The sequence below is a fragment of the Pyxicephalus adspersus genome, chromosome 1, assembly GCF_032062135.1.
Source record: "Pyxicephalus adspersus chromosome 1, UCB_Pads_2.0, whole genome shotgun sequence".
Taxonomy (NCBI): domain Eukaryota; kingdom Metazoa; phylum Chordata; class Amphibia; order Anura; family Pyxicephalidae; genus Pyxicephalus; species Pyxicephalus adspersus.
The window spans coordinates 90485495-90512394 of NC_092858.1; the positions used below are offsets into that span (position 1 = coordinate 90485495).

The 26900-nt window shown below is 37.4% G+C and overlaps 1 protein-coding gene across 11 annotated transcripts in view; it reads left to right on the forward strand.

Moving 5' to 3' along the window:
- Nucleotides 1-26900, forward strand: part of ADGRB2 (adhesion G protein-coupled receptor B2) — a 266457-nt gene that overhangs the window by 162826 nt on the left and 76731 nt on the right. For 8 of the 11 annotated variants that reach the window (XM_072418512.1, XM_072418549.1, XM_072418523.1 and 5 more), the window contains exons 3-6: nucleotides 5295-5381; nucleotides 13903-14067; nucleotides 19497-19661; nucleotides 24013-24177. In XM_072418512.1, coding sequence (XP_072274613.1) covers nucleotides 5295-5381; nucleotides 13903-14067; nucleotides 19497-19661; nucleotides 24013-24177 — 582 coding nt within the window. The remainder of the gene's footprint in view (nucleotides 1-5294; nucleotides 5382-13902; nucleotides 14068-19496; nucleotides 19662-24012; nucleotides 24178-26900) is intronic. The other 3 variants (XM_072418566.1, XM_072418577.1, XM_072418598.1) reach the window with 3 other exon arrangements.

The window sequence follows — 26900 nt, forward strand, 5'->3', positions numbered from 1 at the left end:
ACTGAATGTTCTGAGGCTATAATACTAAATGTGAGTTAGGACATGCTGGGAATAGATTGGCTGGAATAGATAGGTTGGCTAGAAATGTTCATTATGAAGGTATCTATTTCATCTCTCCAGAGTGTCTTGTAGTGCAGGTTCAGCTACAGATAACATTTCTAACATTGAATTGTGAGCTATATAGTGTCATAGAGGGAAGCCTGGCCACCTGAAATGTGAATATACACCATTGGCAGCAACAGATACGCCAGCAACTTGTACAGAAAAACAGAACAAGGCTGCTGATGAATTCTATAGATAGATTATTGTATCTTTTCACTGCTTTACAGGTTTGTTAGCGGTGGTAAGAAAAATGGAATTTAATGTGGAATTTAGATTGCATTTGATTGCCATTTACATGGAAACTTTCTGTCGTTTTGCGATTATAATGGCCTTCAAAACCAAACAATCAATTGTTCAAAGATTCAGTTTATGAAAAAGAGACAACAATTTTATTAAATCTGATCATCACTTTTGTTACAAAAATTTTTTTTTAATAAATGACTAAATTGGTCCACCCAACATCAAAACATATCAGAACAATCAGATGTATTTATTAGGTAGACAGAGAAGTTCGGGCATTCTAGATAAAACCAATAGCTTTTTGCTATTTAGAAAAGGCTGTTTTTTTCCATTTGCATGCTGCACACAGAGAATTTTTTTTTTGTAAGCTTCAACCTTCACTTCCTATAAACCGCCGGGATCAGTTTTTTTTGTGCTACACCGGACTGCAGGCCCATTGCACAAAAGTCCTTTAGATTGCACAATGATGTGTGTGTGTCAGAATTCTGTATGTGTGTCTCACAGGGTAGTGTGTGCATGCTCCTGTGTATGCATGTGTTCAGGGCACAGAGTCATTTCTATTCTTTGTGAATGTGTGGGGAGCTGGAAGCTTGGTTACCAGAGCAACGCAGGGATGGCAGAGGCATAGGGAGTGAGGAGGGAGCGCTGAGAACCTACATCTAGCTCAGATTTTGGGAGGATTCCAGGAGATGGCAGGACCACCCGGTAGTAATCTAATAACAACTGTGATCTCTGGTGTGCTAATTCAGTCCTTAGATCACCGGTTCCTGCCTTCTGCAGTATATTAACTTCATTTATAAGGACAGAATGGCCACAAGCATCATTATTTTACTGACGCTATCACTGAAGAATTACACCGATCCCTCGTTGTGACATATCACTTCATTCGTTTTTAAACAAATGCTTTTTTATTGAAGAGCATTAGAAAATGTATTGAAAAAATATCAGGGCCTTTTCATTTCTTGATACTTCCATAGACATTCCTATTTGTTTTCTGTGTTACCACTAACATTGCAGGAAATTGTTACAATGTTAAAGAAGAACTATAGTTCAACAATTTAAAAACTGCAAGCGGGCAGAAGTTTATTGCACACGGGACAGGTAATGTCGTATCTGCAGTAAACATACTTACCTGCTTGTTCACTATCAACTTGGAGAACACTCATCTGCACATACAGAGTGAGGACAGGAACATATAATAAAAGTGATCAGGCAGCTACATTTATTTTATTGCAGAAGAGACATAGCCTATCCTTTCTGCAATAATGGACCAGTCTAGTTGCATTTTTTTTATTTTAATTGTATATTTACATTTTAAATCTGTTTCATTCATCTTACAATTCATGGGCTAATTTATCAATGATTTATTGTAAACATTTGCCCAGTGAAAAAATGCTAAATTTCCTCAAATGTAATTGGACAAGATTCTTCTAGCAAATTCTACCAAGATGTTGAGTTGAAGTTGAATAATAGGTGACTCTCCACTACAGTAGCTGTTATTTTTACCTTTTTATGCAAATGTATCAGGCAAATTCTGTAGGGTTCACCCATGTTCTAAGATGTTGCTCATCATCCTAATCCAGTTTAAGCAGCTGCCCCTATTGACAATTTGGTAATTTTAAAATAGCCAGGCTGAGCAAGGTCTTAAGCCTCCTGGGGAGTCTTGGGGATAAAAATCTCTATTTGCCATTTTAAAGGCTATGTAATATCATGTGGGCCATTGTAAGACATATGCACATGGCACTCACTGAAAGTACATGTGCATGTAACTGGCGTTCACTTTTTTAACAGAACTGCCCAAAACTGGCAAAGAATTGTATTGATGTCACATAAAAAAAATAAGTGCCAGAAATATGTCCCATCAAAACCTTGATAAAAAGATACCTCAATATTCTTTGACACATACCTTTAGAAGGTAACACACAGGAAAGCTTTTTGCAAATATCAAACCATGGTCAAATATTAAAAACATTTAACATAAAATGACAAAACTAGCTTTTGTTGCAATGCTCACCTTCAGTCCAGAGATTTCCCTGACACATTTTTCTGGCACTAGTTTGATGATCAGCATCATTCAACCTACTTCTTCTGTGCCCAGGCCATTCTGAATCTGACCCAACTTGAGAATGGAAACTGAAAAAAGAAGCAGCACTGTGACCAGTGCATCTTTCTGTCAATCTTCTTTTTCTTCCTATTAGCATGCTTTTTGTCAGCACATAACTAATGGCTTTTCCTTTGCTGATTCTTCTCACACCCCAAATCTGCTATCCGTGGACTGCAAAAGGCTGATAACAGGCCCACATTAGGTTACTCTTGCATTTACAAAACACATTTAATTTCATTTGTGTCTTTTATATCAGCCCATGGTTTAACATTCATTAGTCACTAAGCAAAGTCTATATACTGGAAGATATTTGTTACAATTCAACAAGGGACTGACGTGTAAAAAGTCATGGATACAGCAATTTTATTTGAAATGTCTGCAATGCAAGGTTCAGGAAGAACTGTAATGTATTATTTAGTGACAAATATGTAGCTTAACAATAAATATGAAGAAATAAGGTATTTACATTTATAAAGGGTATGGATGATCATGATACAGCAAACATGATTATTGGTAAGTTAGAGGGTAGGTGTTTAAAGAAAACCTATGTTTAGAGAAATGTAGAGGCTGGTATTGTTGAACTCTGCCTATAGTAAATCTTAGTTGCTTGGCATACTGCTGATCCTGTGGTTTCAATACTGATTCACTAACCCAAACAAGGTTTGCAGATCAGGATCTCTTGCAAGGCTGGCTGCACTTATTTATGTTCCGTGGCTTGGATCAGTGTTTCTCAACCAGGGTTCCTCCAGAAGTTGCTGGAAGTTTCTTGAGCAATGAACAATTTGTGCCTCTCGGGTCAGTTTAGGTGGCACCAAAAATCTTTTTGGCTGATATTTAAGGGTGATATTCTTTTTTAAAAAAAAGTTTTAACTTCCCCACACAAAATATGTATCCCCCCCCAAAAAAAAAACAAGACAAGATATTGATATTGGGAATCAATTGTTGAGAGATTTTAATTAAAAATGGAAAAACTCTTTAATTTAACTAAAATAAAAAGTACTTTCTCTTGTTATCTTTTAGGATGTATGTGTTACTTTCTATTTCTTTCTAATACATTCTATTTTAAATTTCATTTTGCTGCTAGTGAAAATGCAGACATGTTAAGTTACAAAACCCTGTTCTTGTGTGTCCTGGGAGTTCACTGAGATGTACAGACAATTAAAAACTGCAATGCTGAGAATGGATTACCCAAATCAGATCTGCTCTGCAAGTCAGTTATGAAGAAGTAGGGGCCATAGTGAGGTTTCCTACACTATCAGATTTTAGAATAATTTACAAGTAATTTATTCATAGTGCAAATGATTAACTAAACCTTCCCTATGCTAAAAGTACCATACCCTTTGTCTAGATGCATTTACAAAGCACTACTGTTTGTTTGAAAGTGTCCTTGGTAACAAGAAGAATTTAGGAGATGTCAGAAATTTGTTAGGTTAAGAATTACCACTATTAAATTGGTATAACAGTTCAAATTTCAAAAATATTCAACATAGTGATAACCTGAAAAGAACAATGCACCATACATTCTGAAACTAATTGTACCTATCAGCTATAAGTGTTTTTTTCATTATTCAGAAATATTTAACAATAGTAATGCTCCACAATCTTCAACCTCATGTGCCAACATGGGCACTCTGTTCTTAGGAGTGGTACCACATGACCACCAGCTGTCTATTCTCTTTTTATGTCAGTCTCTGCACCCTCTCATTGTATAGTACAAGTTGTTACTGATTAAAAATCGAAAAAAGCTATAATGGATTAATCCATGCAAGCAAATCATCCAATGACAGAATCCATGATAAATGATACCTACATAAAGGGACAACCCTGATAGTTCCATCGTGTCTCTGTATGCGACTATTTTTTCATATCTTATCTATACTCTTTTAGCTCTCAGTTTTTTATGTTTCCATGAAATAATCTACGAGCAGTTGCCTGTCCTTCTGTGGCAGTGATATAAATGTGTCAGACCATTGTACAGATGGAAATGTCATGGATTTCTATGCAGTAGGGTTTGGATTTGTCATTCTAGAGCAAGCTGTAGCAAGCATGTTTAATCACTCAACCAACATATCCATAAGGGAAGATAGATAGCATGCATTTAGACATTTAGATATCTTGAATGTGTTTTATGCTAGCTGATGATATAAATAGAAAGTGTATTTGTAGCATTTATCTCTAGTAATGATTGTTTTTATATAAACTGTACGTTATCCAATTATTGTTTTTGCAGGTAGGACTGAATTTGTCATGCAGGTGTAAGTATCTAGTGTTCTGTATTAGGGTGTATCTACCGTTTGCCTGCCATGGAGACCCACCAAGATGAAGAACGATACAGAATTAGTGCCATAGCATTGCATGTTGCTCATATAGGGACCAGGAATTTTGTATTGATCAATACATTAGCTGGACTCACAGTACTTCACCACCCTCTTTCTGTTTCAGTATGACCATTGTTATTGATTTGATACGGATTATGACATGTTTTTTTGACAGTTTCTGGAGTTTAATTTTTTTTATTCTTTTTAAGTCTGCTGTAGTGTGAAGTGCATGAGTGCTATTTTTGTTATGGCATCAAAGCTAAATGTTTTGTAATTTATGCTTTTAAATATATTAAGGAAGGTTTCAAAACCCTTTTGGGGACATTTCATTTCACTCCGTGTTTACTAGATACAGAATAAAGTGAGAAGAGAAAAGAGACACAGACAGCATAAAAACTGGCCAAGACTTTTAAACCTGTCTATCACTAGTATATATTGATATATAGGTTTGTTTGCATAAATAAATACTTATGTAAAATGTATAGAATGTGCGTTTGTGTATTCACTAATTATTTTTTGTTTGTCTGCAGGAGAAGATGAACAGGAAGAAAATCAGAAAGTCAAAACCCAGAGGCCAAGGTCAGCTGATGAGCCAGCTGTATACATGGCACAGACAGGTGAGCTGCAGCCTGCCAATCGATTTCTATCAATGGTGACCTTGAAACCAAGCTTTGACATGGGTTGTTGTAAAAGAGCTTGTAAATCAGTATAGTAGAAAGTTCAGAATGCCTTTTTGCAACGTAAACCCCCAACTCTTACATAAAAATAATGTATTTACTAGATTAAAACTTTCACACTTGTCTCTTCCTCACTAAAGTGCAGGTGTCTCTCTCTTGAGCATGTAGGCAGTTCTGATTCTGAGGGTGCCTACGCTCCCAAACTTTATCAGTTTCTTCCAACCCACTGGCCAATCAGGAAAAAGCCTCTTTATATCCCTGGCTATTTAGCTAGCTCAGACACAACACTCAGTGTTCGTGCAACATGTCTCCACTAGCAGGGTTGTAGTGGGGTGGCACACCATGAGGAGTTTACATAACAATGATGCACATGTGCCCTCGCCATGAATAGTACCGTGCCCCCTCTTCTTTTTTTACTACTTCACCCCTGTCCACTAGTGCCAAGCCCTTAGTTATGTTAAGCTAGTTCCTGTATACCTGTTGATTAATTCAGTGTTTCCTGTGTCCAGCTCCAGCATTAACCCCTCATTGTATAGTCTGTTGTTTCCAGCCTATTCCCTTGTGCTGTTCCATGACGCGGGTAGCTCGGACCTTCTAGCCCATCCCTTATAAACACCATTGTCATAACTACCTTCTACTACCAAACTCCCCCTGCATCCTGGACTCCTGAGCTGGGCCCAAAGACCCTGAAAACAACTCCCTCTCCCTACCTGCGTCCTTACAGTAAACTTTTTCTGTCCAAAAGAGGGCCTGTCACTATCGTCCAGCCTCTTTTAACATCTCCCATTCCTAATCTCCTCCTCTCCCACGTTGTACACTAGCCCAACACTACCCTTTTTCTTAACCCCTTAAAAGCTCTGGGCTAGGCCCCAGTACCCGGTCATGTAGGCACTGCGCCTAATTCTTACGGCTACGTGCCTCTCTGTATTCCTGTATGTCTGTGGTTATTCCTGTGTCACCTGTGCCTCCTATTGCTTCCAGTTTTGCCTGTGTCTGCTGAGGCCCCTGTGGCGTCTTTTTCCTGGATCCTTGGTATTTGAGCCCTGGCTTGTGACCTGACCTCTCTTGCTTGCTGCCTGCCTTGACTCCGACCTTCTTTGACAATCCTTCTGTTTTGTGATTTGGTACTGTGTATCCTGCCCACCCTGGTGTGCCAAAGGACCACAACCTGGCGGTAACCAGCAGTGCAACATCCTCACCACTAAAGGTTCTGGAGAGCGTGACAAAACAAATTTGAACAAATTTAAACATAACCCATTTCAACAAGGAAGTTATTTTCCAATCAGACTCTAACAATATTAAAACAGTTTTTTTATATTGGGTTTATTAAATGATGTTTTGGGAATAAATCGGAAGTTAGGAAGAATAAACATTTACATTTTTATTAAATATTTGATAAAAATTGGTGTAAATCTCCAAAAAAGATTGGATAATATAGAGACAGTTGCAGGTTTTTAAAGGGGTTATATTCTATAGCTGCCTGTTTAGGGCCTATGGCATGAAGACTCTGTATTTAGCAGTTGCAATGCAATAACCTAACAGAACTTTCACAGTTATTAGAAGGAATGCCATGTAATCAAAAGGATGAGTAGAAATTCCTTTAATTAGCACAAATATTGCACAATAGAGAAGTAGAACATTTTTTTTCCAGAAGAACTTGTTCTGCTTATCTTTGCCTAGCTGGGTACAGAATGTGCAAAGAATTTGAGACCTTTACAAAATACCAGGATTTTTATGAATGGAAAAAACAGGAAATAGTAGCTAAGGTCCAAACTAATTATCATCAATAATTGTACTTCCCTAGCTGTCATGTTCTTTTAATGCATTGGCATTTATCATCTCTGATCTGTAAGGGCAGACCAGCTAAATCAGTGAAAAGTAATGCAGAGCTTCTGGACACCTAAATGACAATCAGTGATAACAGTGCTACATTTATACACCTACTATATGTATACACAAGCTGTATTTATTTTGTTAACAGTCTTTATTTAAAGAAAGGAGGATAACATTGACAACAAATTGTGAAACATACAGCAAATTTTAAAAAATGCGCCAGAAAAGTGAAACAATGTGACATACCCACAATACCCACCCATCAGTACAACATAGATCATACTAAAAGGGTGGGGCCCTTGATTGAGTGAACTAGACATTTATCACACAGACCATGGACAGTTTGGGATGCCAAAATCTTGTTGAACAATTTCAGTTTCTGGATTAACAGTGAAAATATATCTATGACTGGAACACTATACCTACTCTCCATAGAGAACAAGGAGATCTGAGCACAAAGTGAGTCTAGAGTAAATTGGCCAACGGTTGTTAGGAAATTATAGGCTCATAAAAAATGAGAGGCCAAAATGTCCAAAAAAAGTTTCATAGTAGGGAAGAAAGAAGCCATCCAGGCCATGTGGATATTATAAAGCTCTATAAAGACATTTTGAAAAGTCACTGCAATATCTTTAGTGTGGAATTGTTTTTGTCCCAACTTACTGACAATCTAGGAAATAAAGGTGCACTCCTATTAACGATAGAAGGCATTAGCCAGCATTTTACTGCTCTTATTATTGAGTTTATAAAACGTTAACATTAACAACAGCCCTTTTAAGTCTGTATCCGTGCTTGATAAACAAACCCCAAATAAGTGTGCGCCTCCCAAACTCCAGATAGGTCACTACATTTCAGCAGAAGTGGGATTGTTCTTTGAAGAGGTTGGCAATGATGGAAACATCCTTCAGAGGTGTCTTGCCTCCAGTGCCAGGATCGGGGCAAATTTTTGGCTATTTGGCTATTAGGCAACTGGGACATGACCAAAAAATATAATATACTGTATGTCTGTAGAGTAGAGAAGATTAGATAATACGTTATTGTATCTCAGGTTAGTGGTATATATTGTCCTAGCAGCACTAAATGCTATCTCCACTGGTAAAAAAATATTTACCAGGTACTTTTGTAGCTTTAAAGTTGGCTAACCGAAAGGTAAGAATTAATATTCTAAATCTAAGTTACAATGAACATCACAAGGACAACATCATCTCAGATATATTTCTGTATTTTTTAATTTGGAGGGAATTATTATGCTTTGATATCTTTACCTGTAGAACTTGTATTGTATCACATTTATTTTGTATTTTGTGCTTAGGCATTGAATTCCCACCGACAACGGCAGGTTCAGACTCTTTAGTTAAAAAACAGCAAAGCTGGTGTGATACCTAGTGGTTTGTTCTATTGATATTGTTAGCTTTGGGAACACAAGATTTATGTATGCAACTTGTAACACCATATTTATTTCTAGTAAGTACATGAATTTGGATTACATTACCTAAACCAAAGAAAGAAGACGTGTGCTTAAGAAAGAAGACTAATGTAGCCTATATAAACCAGCCTGTCTATTCTGCTTGTAATATGTGCTTGAAGACAAATCTGGTTCTTTACCTAAAATTGGTTACTTTTTATTAAGAACACATACAATTTCATAAAATTCGGAATGCAAACCACACCATAGGTGACCATTTGTCTGCGGTTGTGGTCCTTGTGTGGCTCTTTCAAAAGCAACTATGTGGCAAATGGCAACTTTTTAGAACTGTGCCATGATCTGCTGCAGCCACAAGCAACAATGTGCAAAAAAATGGCTCCCAACCGCTTTCTACTCCCTTGAATGGGAAAAGTTAAGACTGTGAATGTCTGTCAAATTGCTGCAGTGCAACATGGCTTTGAAACAGTCCTTACAATGACATTGATTTTCTGACATCCAGAGATTTCAGACTGAAATCTAAATTAAGCAAATATAAAATAAATATAAAAGAATTGCATATTCTTATATGACCTTGGTGTTATTTGTGTATTTCTTTCAAATCTGTGCAATCCAATAACTACTTTTTGGCACCATGCAGGTCTCTGTAATACAGACTGCACGGGCAGAATGACTACCCCCCTCTAGTTTTCTGTAGGCAGCCAGTTTTGGGAGGACCTGCTGGCTACCTCCCACAGCCTAACTTTCAGCACAGCCCATGTGCGGCAATGTGAATATGGAAAAGGGTTTCACCCAAAGTTCAGCAAATTCTAGTTTCGACATACATGGACTTGGGATCTGCTTATACATTATTTACATATGGCAAACAAAATAAACAGTTGACCCTTTTTTATAATGATACATTTTTGGGTTCCTGGCCTAATTAATAGACATAAGGTCATATATACCCTCAAAGTTTTATTAAAATGCAAAAGGGTCAACTGTTATGTGTGGTGTTCATTTATTATCTGAACACTATTCTAGGTTACAGTACTCTGTCCATTGTTTTAATGTTAAATTAGTCTACCCACTTATAAACAGATATGAAATTTAAATATATGTTACACTAGTCTTTAGTCTACTAGTCTTTATTGAAGCTCTCAAGACTTGAGAGCTTTAATTAATCAGGTTCCCTGAATCAAGAGTTCTTATTTTTACATGCTAATTCACAAAGTAACCTAAACCATCCAATAAAACTTTCAGTTTTGCTCATTGAGTTGCTCATTGATCATTTAGAAATCAATGGTCATTCCAACATGTAATTTATCATTTTCAAAATGATTTTCCAGCAGGACATCTGTCCAGCTGAAAAATACAATTAAATTTGATTTATTTTTTATTTCTTTGTTGTATTGAATGACATTACTAATGGAAAGATGATTTGAAATTATTTGTTATATAATGTGTGTGGCTGGTATTGGATCCTCTGTCACAATGTTTTTTCTTTATATATATATATATATATATATATATATATATATATATATTTGTTAGACTTCCCATTACTTCTTCTCCATCCTCCGTGGTTGTTACATGAAAGGCACTGAGGGAAAACACAGGAAACACAGATGTCAATACCATTTCCTGTAACTTTTTTTGGCTTGCAAGCTACTTTTAAAATGACCAAGTCAAAATGATCTACCAACAATAAAAATGCTAAACATATATTTTTTTAAATGTATACCGAGTATGACACAGAAGTGACTGAAGCTAATGAGACATTGAATGGCAGGACATTGCACTACAAGACTATAGTGACAGGAAAGCTACAGTTCACCTGTCATGGGAGAATGACGTGCTGCGCAAGAAAAAGAACTGCTAATTTGTACAAAGGTATCTCAGTAATTGAATCCTGACCCTGAGCCTGAATTGACTTGGCCGTCCAGCACTGCTTACCTCAGACTGTCCTCCTGCCCTCTCTGCCTCCCCACTCCTCACTGTTACACAAGCCTTCTGGAAGACATCCCCAGCATCCTTATAAATGTACAGCAGGGCTGCTGGTAAACAGCAGGGTGGTGTGAGGCAGGGCTCCGCGATCGACTCGTGTTACCTTTGTGATCGACCAATAGGTCGCGAACGACGTGTTGGACACCCCTGCTCTATCTCAATGTCAAAATATATATATATACATTATTTTCTGAACCTTCAATTTAAAGCTGATCTCCACGCTCCCCTTATCCAAAGACAAAAATAAAAAAATAATGGGGATTTCCATTGGTGACCTACTTAAGGGCATGCTAGGTGATTTTGATGAGGCATCCAAAACTATATATATTACAAACCTGGAATGGGATCAGAAGTCATTTTCTACAAACATGTTTCAAGGTAGTTACTCAAATAATGAAATAAGAAGGGCAGCATTCAAACATAAAATAGTGTTATCAGAGTTAGATCAACAAAGATTTACTTAAAAGTAAAAGATGAAAGAGCCCAGGTATCACACCCAGGTGTCAGACCCAGGGATGTTTCTAGCTCTGGGTGACCTGCTGAGGGCATCTCGAAAAGCAGAAAAATCATTAATTTATTATATTCATAGACCTGTGTAACAACTGCGACCTCAAACAGTCCCCAGACCTCAGACACAGCATTGCATAACTTCTTAATTTGAAAAGCAGTTCATGGGGCAGCATGTTACATACACATTAGACTGCCTTTCTCTATAAACTAAATAAATACATTTGTTGAGCTCAGCATACAACATTGTTGACAAAGACATAAACTTGGGCACAACTAAAAGTTTTTGCATGTATTACTAACACAATTCAATTCCATGTAACCTAAACTAAACCCACTAACCCTGTGGAAAAATCAGGCTTAATAGGCAATATTTATCAACATAAAAACCATTACGCCAAAGGTCCTGCTTGAAGAAATAGGCTTCATAACTACTTTCTTGTATTTGTTGAAACGTGATTGTTCTTGACATGTTGACATCAGGGGTGGTAGTAAGCTTATCCCTTAGTGTGAACACTGGAAGAGAAGAACACGCTCAGTTTGGGCCCTCTGGTTTGAAAAGGCTAACCTCCAGCATTGGATCCTGCATGAAGGAGTTTGGAGACCACTGCTCTAGGTATAAAAGATGCCTTTAAAAACCATGGTCTTTTTAGTGCTTTAGTTTTCTTCATATATTTAGTTTTCCAAATTTTTAGCACTATGAGCCGTATGAAATGTTTTTGTAGCTAAGGCTATGTTTTCTATTGCAAAACTGTTGTTCTCAAAGAGGAACTGAACTCCAGAAATCATGCCCCATGAAAGAACCAGTATTGCCTGTGGTCTCCATGAAGCAGATCATTCGCGGTTACTGACTTACAATGCTGCAGAAGCAGCAATCTTGGTAGCACTAGGACTTAGCTTCCTCATATCAGAGCTCTCAGCAGGGAGAACAGTGAGCAGCACCGTAGTGACATTACATTACCAAATCTCCTGAGACTAGTAGTCAGAGGCAGCAGTGTCTGAAATCTTATGCAGCAGATTTAAAACTAGGAGGCTGTAGGTACAGGAGTGATTGGGCACTTTCACATACCATGAAGCACTTTGATATTTTCAAGAGGTAATCCACACAAAACGTGAATCTTTCAGGGTACTGCCTAGGAAAAGGTAACATTTCAGAGGCTCCCTTTTTTTTAATTTGGATAGAGTAGGACAGTGTAAAAAACATAAACACATTATTATTCCTGCCTGTCTTATTGCTGGGGAAAACCATCATTTCTATTTGTTCTTTTAATATTTCCTCATGCCTCACCTCTTTTATTTGCTCTGCTTCTTGTTCAGCATTTTTGGATTATTTTGTCTTTGATTAGCATTACATAGCTAGGAGTTTTTTTTTGAGGTCTGTTTTACAGTTTTACTATCCATATGATTTATGACATAAATCAGAGTAGATTGGCAAACCTTCAGTTTTAAGTCAAATATTTGACATTTTCATAATACTATGTAATATCTCAGCAAAGTTCTATGTGTAGCTAAATTCAATAATGGTTAAAAAAAACTGCTTTTTATTTCTGTATGACTATTATAAATATAATGCGTTGCTGATAGATTGTTCAGGGAAAGCAAGGAAACCTAAGGAAGAATGGGCTAGAATTGTACAGGAGCTGACACTCCAAACTTTCCTGGCCTTGCATGTTTTCCTATTTCGCTAGCTAAAAAATGAGCTGGCACTATGTATACCCCTGAGGTGGCTGCACTCCTACCTTCACAATCCTCATTCTTGTTCTCCTCTTTAGTTTTGGCTTTGGTGATATTTCCCAGAGTATTAGACAGGGGAAATACCTTTTACTGGTGATTCTCATATAGGATTCTGGACATACATCAGGGAATGAGATTTCATATAAATTGAGTCCCAATGAAATGCCACCACCCCACACCTCGAACACCCGATCATTTGTACAATTTATGTGTTTATGTAATTCTTTTTCCTGGAGGGTTACTAGAAAGAGTACAAGAGAAGAAAACCAATCTATTTATTCTACGGTTCAAACGTATTTATTCAGCATTTTCCTCTTTGTGATTCCAGCACGAAGTGGTCCCAGCCCCTTCTGATTTATGAGTCCACTTCTTGTATTCGGCTTGAGATTGATGAAGTCCAAGGGTGCTTATGACAGAAAGCATCTGAGTGAGGAAGGAGAGGCTGCTTATATGAATATTTATGGGCTTGCTAATAATGCCCTTATGTCAGAGCATTGTGTGTGTTGTGTGTGTGTGTTTATTTGTATGTGTGCGGCTGCACACAATTCTGTTCTATTGTGAATGCATTCCACCTACATAAGGAGGGAGTTTAACCATTGTCTCAACCTTGGCAAATACTCTAGATTTGTTGTGTGATGTCCTTATGGTACTTTAAGAAGTGCTCTGATTGGTTTGAATTTTTTTCTAAAGGTTGTGTTCATTGTCTTTAAATTCCTATTTAGACATTCTAGGGGCTGCACAGTGATGTGCACAGAAGAAAGAAAATTGTCAGCTTCACTAATTAAGATAGACGTACCATAAAATTCTCTAGTGGCAAAATGTTTGACTTAGCAAAACACTTGATTCAAAATGGAAGCTAGCAGAATAAAACAAGAAAGAAGATTACATCTTGTACCTAATTACTGTACAAAAGCCCAAGGATAATGTGTGATGTCGTCAGCAAATTTCTCTGTTAACATTCTTCTTTCTTTCTGGTTTCAGGAGATCCTGCTGCTGAAGGATGGTCACAATGGGGAGTGTGCTCCACAACGTGTGGTCAGGGTTCACAAGTCCGCACCCGCTCTTGTGTGTCATCTCCATATGGGACATTGTGTAGTGGTCCACTAAGGGAGACACGTACCTGCAACAATACAGCTACATGCCCTGGTATACAAAATTTCTACACTTTTTAGTAATAATGCCAGAAATAGTTTTGTTGTTCAAAACCCCAGTTGAAGTTGTGATGTCTTCTGTTTTATCTATTTGTAAAGAGAATCTGTCCTTGGACACAATATTGGACATTTTATTTTCCTCCCTATATAAACACATGCAGAAAAAAATCCTTTACATTTCATCCGAAGAGAATCTGACTTTAGACACAATAAGAGCTTTTGTCCATGGGCTAATGCAGTGCAGGTGTCTGCATTTAACAACAGTTTAAAAAACTGGGAATATTTTGTATTCATGAGTTTGTATATTTGACCTGCCATTGTTCTCCTTTTGATTTGCATTTGACCTCCTGAGCTGTGATGATTTCCATGGGAAGAGAAACAGTTATGATGTAAACAAAAACCCATCGACACAGACCCTAATAGACTACATATTTACTTTACTTTTTACATATTTACAAAAACCCTAATTTAATGTAAATGTAATAAAATTATCACCTTTCTATTGGACATTTAGCCTTTTCTTATATAATATTATCTAATATGTTTTTAAAGCTATGCTAGCCCTGCATTAGCCTTAGTCTTAATGGTAGACTGCCATGAGCTAAAAGTGGGGAACATCCCAAGTTCCCCAACCATAGTGGTATTGTTAGGGGCATCCACCTTGACTGCCTTTATCATCTACCAGCCAATGGGAATACTATCCACTTTTTATATTAGCAAATAGGCTCCCAGCTGGTGACTTATGGCTGGTGGTTGTTAGGGGTGGTTGCATTCCTACAACCATCATTCACAAGCAGAGTAAACTGTTCTTCAGGCTAATTAAATGGCCATTAAACATTACATGCAACATACACCTGATCTGCAGGCAACCTGACGCCAAGTTTAAGGTCTAGAATGCTAAAGTGAAAATATATTGTATGATTTCTATTTATGTTTACCAGGAACTTTCCTGGTGTAGGAAACACCCGAAAAACATCCGGTTTTAACACTAATGCCAACCTAGCCTAAGGATAATTGCTCAAAAATGCCCTCTTAGACCTGTACATCAATATTGAAAATTTTAAAATGTCCAGTCTACCTCTAGAGGACAACCTAATTTTTTCTTCTTCATTATTGAATTTTATTTGATCAATAGGAAAATAACAGCCCCTGTTTTTATATTTGTGCTTATACTGAGTGGGCTTTCATTATTCTAGATGGTTTTATCCTTTTCCCATTATTCTAGATAGTTTTATCCTTTTCCCAGCAGTGAACACTAACAGTGATCTGCAGTTTGGCACTATGGTACCAATAATTATGTTATGGCTAGGATAGGTGGGTAGACATCTGGTGATACCAGTTTTTCAATGAGCAATCAGTATTAATCTATATTTGTCGATGCTCAAGGGCAATACACATATGAAGGTTCCAGTACTTTAAAAAACTGCTATAATTTGGTAGGGATTTGTGTGGTGTAATAAAAATATTAAGAGGCTCAAGGAGACTTCCGTTGAAAACACTACAAATGTATGTTGGAGCAGCAGGATTTGTAATTGTTGAGTGGTTTTGCAGTGTCAATGGTTAAAGATAAAACTAGAGGCTTAGTTGGCACCTGGAAAACATTTAAGATCTTTACAAGCTATTAAGAAGGTATGCAGAATGATAGCTGGATAGACTGAGGGAGTTGTATAATTGCTCACATGATTATAATTATATGCTTTTAGATAAATTGATTTGTCCATGTAATTGCAGAAATTTATTTTTTACATTGAACAAGTATCCTAACATTCTAATTCTTTTAGTTCACTATTATTATTTCCCTTCCTCTTAAAACATTTTGAGCAGCTAGATCAATATTCTCCATAGAAGCGAATTGAAATGGTAGAAAAAAATACAGTTTAGGTTTGCACCAGGCTTTCCAATAATACAATAGACAACAGTGTTAGGCTTTTCTCATTTTACCTTCCTCCAGAACATCTTACATTCCATCTTGTGATCTTCCTCCACTCAGTTCACAGCCATGCAGTGATGCTAAACTTTCAGCTTTCTATATCAGAATGTACAGTAGAGGACAGATAGAAGTGGGGTGGATATGAGGAACATAAAGCAAGCCCAGATTTAGCTTGTTCTTCTTTTATCTGGTGTGCTTTAGACTGAACCTGGACAAAGAAAACCATTGTGAGTAGAATTCACGTTGCAGACATAACCTACAGCAAGGGAACATGGGCTCACATATTATTAAAACAAATATAAAAACCTTTATATAGTCTCTGGAAGTTAATATTGCATTTTAAACTTTTCATATTTATGTTACCATTTCATAATCTCCTGATTACTAGCTGCAGTAAAGAGTAAAAGGCAGTCTTCAGGGGATGAGACCCAGGAGACCCAAGTTATGTGCAACACAGCGATGATGTGATTTGTAAATTGGTGAACACAAATGGGTCTATTTATAAAGCATCTATCTTACATTCACTGAAACATTTCCTGGTGGAGAATTGACTACTGCCATTGAAACACATGGACCTGGATGATTCTCCACCAGGAAAGGTTTCAGTGAATGTCAGATTTACAGCTTTATAAATAGACCCCAAGGTGTCACACAACTGGTGGTGATGAAGATAGTCATTCTGGCCCCTGTGGTCTTGATGTTGTTGACAGGGAACACTGGACAACAGGAGGGCATGCAAGTAAACAAGTAAACGGTAAACAAGGTACAGAAGCGTAGATAACTGGCAGGTCCAGTAATAGGCTAAATTCAGCATCATGATGGAAGGTGCAGTATAGAAAAGGAAGGTTAAGCAGGTCCTGGAACAAGCCAAGGTCATTACAGTTATACTGAGTCTATACAAAGGTAACAGAGGGTGATCCAAAGACCAAGGTCAGAGTACAATCACTACTAAGTGATCCAGGAACACAGGTCATAGGTCAGAACTGATGACCAGTCAGGAAGACACCAGGTGTGCACATAAGCATGTGTACATGTCTGAACCAGTCTGTATGCTCTTTTTAAAACACAAATTGGACTGTATGGCTACTAACAACTATTTTTTTAAAAAGTTTTAGAACTAGTTAGCAGTAGACTTCCACCATGAACATCAGAGGAACATAAAAGCGACATTTACTCTCCATTTAGGGAAATTGATATTCTTTCTTAGAGAAGAGTAATTATAAGCCATGCAATAACAGAGTCTTTACTTCTTCCCCCACACCCTCTGTGTGCTGCACAAGTTTCTAGTCTCAAAGTCATAGTGTCGTGCAAGCATTTGTTCATAAAGTAACAGCCAAACATCAAGTCTGCCATTTGAAGTTATTGTATTTGTGAAATACTGTATAAACTGATGTGTGCATCAATGCTTCAGATGAGGGTGTGATCATGTGGCAGCAATGTGCAGTCATGTAGCACACTGTATAAACATGTGCCATCTACTCCGCACGCAATGTAAAATAAAAAAATGTTTGATTGTCACATGCACATACACGGATACACACATGCAATGATGGCTTGTAAGGTAAACCAACATTTGACAGACTGTTGCCATATACATATTAGGAGTGTGTTTAGTATGGTAGTCCCATCAAGTAATGCTACTCTGAGTGCACAGACTACAGTTACTGCCAAAAACAGATAGAGCAGGTTATTGAACCAATAATCTCATTAAAGATCTAATTGATCTAACATTGATCTAATAAAGGAGTTTAGAATATTCACTTAAGAAAGTGAATTATCACTCTGCAAGGTATATTTGACTTAGCTTAGTGGATGCAGAAAATTCCATTTTGCAACCCAATCACAACCAAGAAAATGTAAAAATTTAAATGCTTTCTTGCACAAAATGCTGATGTGAACAGCCCAAATACCTTGGGTAAATTCAGCACTTCACATATCAATAAGCAAAAGATATCATAAGGTACAGGCTAACAAATTATTACTGAATAATTACCTAAAAAAACATAATTAAATAACCTTTTCAGGTTGACCTATTATGTGAATTTTTCCAAGGATCTGATAAGCATATTTAATTTGGATTACTTGCATTGCTTGCTTACACACTTAGGATAGAGCTAAACATGAGATTCTAATGGCTTGTGTGTAAAAGTTAAAACCCTTTATTAACAACTAGTTTACCTGCAATATATTGATTTCAGCTGAGACCGCTGTCAACATTGGGTTAAATCTTTTTATTAATCATCAAAACCTCATATGTAGCACCAGTCTTACTAGGCACCATTGCCAGGCTTCTTTTAAGGAATACAGCAGCTTGGCTCGTCTCTCACTATCATAACTAGGATGTCTCCTGCGGAATAACGTGGATCTCTTTGATTTATGTGAAAATTCACCCTCAATCCATTTCTCTTTATGGGCTCCCGTATGACTTTCCAAACTTGCCCACAATAATGTTTGACCTTAATCTGTATATTGTCTCCTTAGGTACTTAAAGACATTTATCATGTCGGACTTTATGTGCAGTGGAAAACTCTCAAAAATGTATCTGGAGCACCATAGCAGGCGAATAACTCTTTTCATGCTGTGGAATGGAATCCCTGAAACACTCAATAAAATAATGCAAAGGTGGAAACACATCAACCAATTACTTAACCCATCTTTTGTAATGAGAGCTATATTTTTAATAGCTTGTGGCTACTACTGCATACTAGTATTTTACATTTTTTTAAAAATAATAGCTTACTATATAATTAGAGTTAAATAAAATATGATTCTGTAACGTGTTTCTGTAAATAAGTTCGTTTTTGTAGTTTGTTTAGCTGTCCTGAAAAGTAAGGATTGTAATCTTTTGCTTTAAATTTGAAATTTCCTTATCTATTAAATTCAGCCCAGCAGTCAAATATTGTCTTTGTATCAAAACCTGAAAATGTGACACTGCTTTTATAAAGTGACAGCTTAAAAAAGAGCTTGTGTATAAGCGAATGTTGAAAAAGAGCAGACCGGATGGGACAAATGCACTCTATTGTTTGTCACAATCTTTGTCTTTCTATCATTACTGCCTGATTCACAGGCCAAGTGTCTTGGTCTCTAGACATTGAATTCCATCATTTGGATCAGGTTTTTTAGATCAGAGGAGCAGTACAGGGCAATGAATTCCTTACGCAGCAGTCAAAAGGGGTTAAGAGCCACTGTTCCAGAACCCTGACCCCATCTATCACTGGCTACCTATGTGCCCATGATTAATTCATCACATTCACTTGAAAGGTTGCTTCCTCCTCCTGTCCTTGTCAAGGGATGTCCCCACAGAGGTTGGAAGATTTCTGGCTTTAAGATTTTTTTATGAGGTTCCACTTATAGAATGCGATTGCACACTAAATAATATTTATTGTGTATAGCTTTTGTGCATTTATCTCCAGTGGGAGGGGGACACATCTGGCTTGTTTGTCTGAGACAGCTAAATTCACTCAGATTTTCTCTTTCTTTCCCTTTCTGTTCAGTGGAGGGGATATGGCTTGACTGGGGTCCTTGGGGAAGATGCTCAGTGACGTGCTCCAATGGGACCCAACAAAGGAGTAGGAAGTGCAGCAACACAGGCCAAGCTGGAGGAGAGTGTAAGGGACAGCAGACGGACACAAGGGAGTGCAATAATCCAGACTGTCCAGGTAATCCGGCCTTTAGAACAAGGTAGTGTCACTGCTGGAATACTGTCACCTGCTTTAAAAGAAGTAGACATAGATTAGTGTATCCAAGAATTTAAATTTATTATTGCTAAATGCAAAAATTATATAGGAAATATATATGCAGCAATTGCTATGCGCGCCCAGCTGTCAAACGCAGAGAATTTAAAAGAATATATCTAGCAAAAACCTTTTTTTTCCTAATTTTGGATAAAATCAGAGAGTTCAAACTCCTGTGTTGCACCATGTTCTGAAATTGAAGACTTCTTAAAGACAGTGAAGTCCAAATTTTATTATGGAGCCCTGGATATAAGTAAAAACGCAACAGAAGTGCTTGACATATACTTTGGCAAAGGGGAAAGTATAAAATGTTCTTTAGTCATCTTTCATGTATAATAAAATAAAATTCACTTTTGTAAACTGTAAGCATGGAGGTGTACTTATAGTCAGGTATCTCATAAAGAGCTACAAAACCCAAGGAGCTCTAATATACAGTAATGATTTACAGTATGTTCCTGGAAGTGTTCATGACCTGCACATTCCTGCACACTGGGTTATGCATGTAGACACCTTGCATATAATATTCTAGTATGAAAGTGATACAGGATGCACCTGTATTTCATTTTTAAAACTGAATCTTAAGATGTTTGCTGAAGCCTAGATATGTCTGGTTCTCTTTAATGTGGGTGCAGTACCTATTATTTTATATGAAATGGTTTTACTAAGGCAGAAATGCAGCACTCTGTGGCCCCAGAGACCCTTTAGGTAGGGTAATAGAAAACGTCTGATAGTAAGGTAGTCATCATTTGGATGATTTATTTAGACATGATAGCTTTCACTGTGACTGGTAAGCAAGTTTAATTACCTGTGTAAGCAATTGACTCAGATACTGAATCAAGTCAGACTTTTATGTGAAAGTTTAATCTCTTTTTTAGGTATGTAACTCCTTGTTTGCAGCTGCTCAAATAAAATCAATGTGTTGCATATATAACAACTGTCTACAAGGAGTTAAATCCCTGGTAAAAAATGATTGAAATCTTACTTGTAGCCTTTGCCATACAATCAAAGGGCTCTTAGCGGCATCTTGACCTACTAAAATAATTTTGTTCCACACACTCAATCCCACTTTGAGATTACTGAAATTAATTAACAATCTGCCTTCTTCCCATTGACACATAGGTAGTTCATATCATATTCTCTAGACTATTTTATAAAATCTTGAGATAGGATTCCCTCCATTTTTTTCTCTTTGTATAATCCTGCATGAACTGTTTTTTTTAGTCCTCCTTCTAATCCTCTACCTTTAAGCATGTTTTTTACATTTCCCTGGTGTGGTGTCTCCATCTTGCAGTAACACATGAGATTTTTAGATGCTTAAAAGCATGATATTTAACCCCTAAATTGACAACTGTCTTGTTTGAAATGCAAATACATTCAATAAGAAATCATAGAGGCTCATGCATCTTAGTTTAGAAGAATTTATTCTAACATAATGCATAGGAGAGGGGGTTAGGGTAGCAGAGTGTAATACAGCGGCAGTTCACATCCAAATGCAATCCATCACTGTCAACTCTGATAGATGACCTTTAGCATCCTCAATGAACTTCTAAATCCATAACAGGCAATGAGAGGAACATCTCTCCTCCTTATTCAAGCAGTCCTGAATTCAGCACCAACAGGATCCTGTCCTAAAGCACCTCTCTTTCGGGTCCCTTCTCCTTTGGCTTCTCTGCTGAAATGTAGTCCTTTACCTTTGGGAACTAGGCCCATCCCCTCAGTGGTTGAATCTTCCATAACTTGCCTAGCTAGGTTCATTGGGTCATAGGGCCAGTCTGCTCCGACTTTCCTAGTTTCTTTTAGTGAACCATGGTGAGCTCCTCTAAGCTTTAAAAACCCAATCTAATAAGGCACCAAACATCACAATATGTCCAACAGGTAATGCACTGGGACTGTGGTTGGCTGCCACATCGCTAAAGCCAGTTTCCTTCCTTGCAACAGAAGGTAGCCAACCATCACACCCTAGGGAGAACAGATCCTAGAACCGTTCAGCATGTACAAAAAAGAACACCTTAGACCCTAAAGGGACCCTGCTATAGTAAAGACATGCTAGAATTTGATGAAAAAAATGCTTCCATGAATAGGGAAACGTCTTTAACATTACAGAAGTCTAACTTAATGTGACTACAAATAGTTATACCATCACCTGGATAAATGAGAACTTTCACAGACAGAAGCAATGGCACAGAAAATGGGGGACATCAATAGACAATGTAACCTACATTGACCGTTGTTTTTGTTGTCTGACCCACCTGTCCCATCCTTCCCTTCATTTATGTCCTGGTGTTAAATTGGGGTCACTTAGGAGAATGCTGGTCACAGACAGCAATATAAACTTCCCAGAGGTATCAAACTCTTCCCATCTGAAAGAAAATAAAGTTTTGGTTGGAACTCACATGAATTTTTAATCACTGATTAGATCAAAATGTAACTCAATAATGACATTTAGTAATGTGTAGTACATAATATTTACTTGAGACAGTTGTCTGTAGGGTGTTGAACTTCTTGCTGACACGCAATAGTCCCAATTAATGGTATTGCGTTTTCATCTCCTATGTCCAGAGAGAACTGTCTCCCTCTTTTTCTTGCTCTCTCTATTTTTTTTCTTCATTTTTTCTATGTGGCCTTGAAGTTCAGCTTCTTTATACTGTAAAATGCAATATTGCAGAGACAACAAAAATCATCAACTTTGCAGGTAATCATTATTATCTATCTAAATCCTTTATGTAGCTAGAGGTTTATAAAACACTGAACAAACAGTAGCTACATGAATGCTTTCTCCATGGCATGATAAATGACACAGTAAATGCAGATAGACCTGTACAGAGTTTGACCTAACCTGTATTTTGTAAGGATTTAAGTACATTGGGCAATTTAATGTTTTCCTTCTTCTTACAATGTTAATGCAAAATTAACATGCAGCAATTTATTAGAAAGAAATTCACAAGCGATTTATTTCAAATACTTACTAAATTCATACTGGGCTCTTAGCAGCCAATGTCATGTAAACATACAGGCCGAAATTCAAGGAAAGAAGCACCCTGACCCTTGTGTTCTTACTTTTTTGAAGTAGGAATATAGTAAAACTGGTAAGCACATAATTTATAGAGCAAACATTAGTATATTATATTTAAGAAAAACTTTAAATTCACTTAAAAAAATAGTAGACATGGCCCCTCCCTTGTTCTCTTTAATGTCAGTGCAGTGAATGCTGGGATAGCTTCTGTGTCTGTATCTTGTAAGTACCCGACTCTTTACCATTCATCAGGAAGTTGCACGGGGAAGAGCCTTTGCAACCTCAACAGCCATCATCAAACGGAAACACTCCCTGTGTGGGCTTTTATTTTTTATGTTTTTATTGGGTAATGGGGTTTTAAAGAGTGGAACGCCCCTGATGAATGGTGATGAGCAAGGTACTGTATAGTACAGGTGGAAGAGGAGAAGATGCCAGAATTTGAGATGGCGTGGGAGACAGGAGGAGATAGCCAGACATCGCTGGACTGCATGGAAGGGTAAGTGGATGTTTTGTAAACCTTTACAGTTTTTTGTTCTAAATGAGTAAAGTTGTAATTTAATCATCCATTTGTAAACCCAATAATTGTAGGAAATAAAATGACCATTTTAAGAATAGTAAAAAATTTTTATGTGGGACCAGAAATATCCACAGTAAAATAACGGGTGACACTCCTGTAGGTGGAATAAGAGGGCATATGGTACAAATCTAGCACTTGTGGCATCCACTAGGCTTTGTGTTGATTCTATGGCTACAACCCACGTAAGACATCAACTAAAGCCTGAACACCTACAAAGAATTACAGCTGAGCTGTGTATGTCTGCACATAAAGAGCAAGATAGCTAATAAATGCTTATAAAAATGGTTGATGATTTCACTGCCTTTCATTACACTTATAGTGCTGTGGTTTGAGGGATTAGTCACAGTTACTACCACCTGTGTGCTTCTTTTTTCTTTTCCCACATTTCAGATCATTCAACTCTTTCCTAATACTCAATGGCATTTTCTGTTCTCTGATTTATATATCATTACGCAGTTCTTTAATTCTTCTCACATTACGCGTTAATTTGATTCTCCTTCCTCCTGCTTAATTCCTGGTTTATGCTTTCCTTTACTCTGTATTCTGTCTACATGTTTGCTATTTTTCTAATTTCTAAACTCTTACCCTTTCTAACTTTCCTCTGCCCTGTCCTCTCTTGATATCCTTCTGTGATCCCGATCCTGTTTACACTTTCCTTTGCTTCCTGCCCCCTTCACATTCTCTAGCTGATGGAAAATGGGGCCCGTGGAATCATTGGAGCTTGTGCTCCAAAACATGTGACAGTGGCTGGCAGCGTCGCTACCGGATGTGTCAGGGAACAGGATTGCAAGGATACCCGTGCGAGGGCTCCGGGGACGAGGTCAGGACGTGCAATGAAAAGAAGTGCCCAGGTACCCACTCTCTGCATCTGCTATATGTGCTGAGCAGACATGCCCTTTCTGTAGAGGTTAGGGATTCCATGGCAAGATGTCTTCTGTGTGATTCACACAGGCGACATCACACACTCGGATATGTGCACATGTAATGAAATACAAAGAACATTGATGAGTAGTTATTCTGAGCAAACCAATCCAGTAGTATCGTATGCCTGTTTTGTAGAATCCTACTACTTGATTGGTCAGAGCCCATCACTGCTCTTTGCCTGTGTTGCCCAAAATTACTTATTGTATAATCTTATAAATTCTTAGAAACAGGAACACCCCTTGATTACAGATGTAGTAACATGAATTATGTCATGATCATAATTAGATCTGGAATCAACTGGACGCTAATGAACTATATTTTTTCTTAAAGTATATATTAGCGAATGTTTAGGTTAGGAATGCTTTTATTATTTGAAACATTCTCATAAAAACTGTTGGTCAGCTGAAATTGAGAAAACCTGACGTTTTCTTGGTACTTTTAAGGCTAGTTTTTCTGTGGAACCCGGGGTCCATCACAGGTTGGACTTTAACAATGAGCACCTATTCTATGCAGATTAGTAGTCACTGACACCATTTATTTGTTTTTATAGCTATCTATGGTGCTGCCATTTTTCTCAACAAGCAGTATTGTATGGGACAATCCGTGACCTCCAGTGTAATGGGGACTTTCTTCCACTGACTACCCATTACGGGCCCTTTACTATTGGCTGCCAATATAAGAGTAGGTTCAGACCTGTAACGCGATCAAGCAGTCTATGTGACTCCCAGTGACTGGCACCTTGCCAGCCAACCACATCACTGAATTTTCAGATTTGGCAGCAGGTGACAGTGAGTGGAACTGGACCACGTACTTCCACCCAACCCATTCTCTATTGGACAACATGCAGCATCTCTCCTGAGGGAGCAGTTTACAGGCAAGCGGTAATGGCACTGTAACCTCTTCTCCAGTTTGAACATACCTACTGGGTTGTCCACTCACTGACCACCATTCTAAAAGGCCCTTCTTCTCTAAATGTACATGTAAGATGGTTCATTACTACTCTCTATTGTATGGGTGCCCTTTCCACTGTGATCCCCAATGTGAGGCAACACTACAATTTCCATTGTTTGTGTTTCTTCTATTGCTATAATTGTTATTATTATTGTTATTGTTATTAATATTATTATTATTATTATTATTATATTTTATTCAAAATATTTTATTATTTATAATTTAATCAATATATTATTCATAATAATAAAAATCATTATTAACAAAAGATGGGTATCAATTATGAAACGTATGCTACATGTCTATTTTTTTACATTTATTTTTATATTTGGAAGTTAGGACCCAATCATATTTCTGCCCATTTACACTGTGTCATAAGTTAACATGAGATCAGTTAAAGCAGTTCATTCTGCCATTGCTCAGGTATATACAAAAATGGACATGCAGCATTTTTTACCACCCAGTGCACCACAATGCACTGTAGTGTGTTATTGTGCACAGTGGTATATTGAAACACCTGTGTTGCCCTGATTATTTTGGTGCCATTCATATTAACTAGAACCGCAACACACATAAAACTCACTAATTTCAAGGTGTGTTTTAGCTCTTATGGTTTATATTTTTTGTTCCAAGATTTGCAAATATAATAAATTTAGAAGTTTCCCTATGACCTGAAAATTAATTTAAGGGTTCTCCTGTGTTTAAAATAGGGTGGGAAAGGTTAATTTAGTCTCTTGCGTATGGTTCAGCTATGTCAGACCACAGTTTCTATGATGAATTTCAGTTATACCTATATAATTTTGTCCCGTGAATTTCATTGTTAATACAAATAATGATTACAGTTAATGTTCAAGTTATTCATTATTGTGCAGGTTTCCTGCTGTACCTGCTGTGGTATGCAATAACATGTACATTTTTTAGGTGTGTTTTTGAATATAGATATAGCATTTGTTTAGATAGTTCATATAGGCAAACAGGTGCTTTAAATATTGTGCTTTGTATATTTAGTGGTTCCTAAATGCCTTTGGTCGTTTATTTCATTACACTGTGCAAAAAATAGCAGTTACCCATAGCTACCGACTGGATGTAAGCTGCTAGCAGTCATTCGGGTAAAAGTTGATTTCCACTAGGTTGCTATGGATAACTGCTTGTTACCTATTTATAGTCTTAGCCTATTACTTTTTTACTATTCATCATTTACTGAAAAATATTAGTGTTTTATGTGTTACCACGGTTATTAAAGTTCCAGCATGGATATTGCGCACATTCTCCTATGTGCACCTCCTACTTTCCCCGGTCTTGCTTTGAAACCTATCCTGACTTAACCTTCTGTCCTCCATCACCTTTGTTCTTTGCACCTGTGCACATCCGCTGTCCTCTATGCATCAGGCCTCCTACACTTCTTTTTGCTCTCCACGCTTTTTTTTTCAACCGTTGTTTCTTTACTCCTCTTTTGTGCTCCTTTCATCCTCTCAGCGTGCCTGCTTTCTATCTGTGGGCTCTTGCTGACAGGCTAGCAAGCGTACAATAAGGGAATAGCAATGAGTGTTCATGTTTCCTAGGAAGGTCACAGCGTGCTTTTTACACATATTAAAGAAGGCCAGATTCTCTGCATAGCCTCCCCTATGTCAAATACAAGGTGTATAACATGATTGGAAGCTGTGAGATCTTGTCTTCCAGGCTAACGATAACTGAGAAT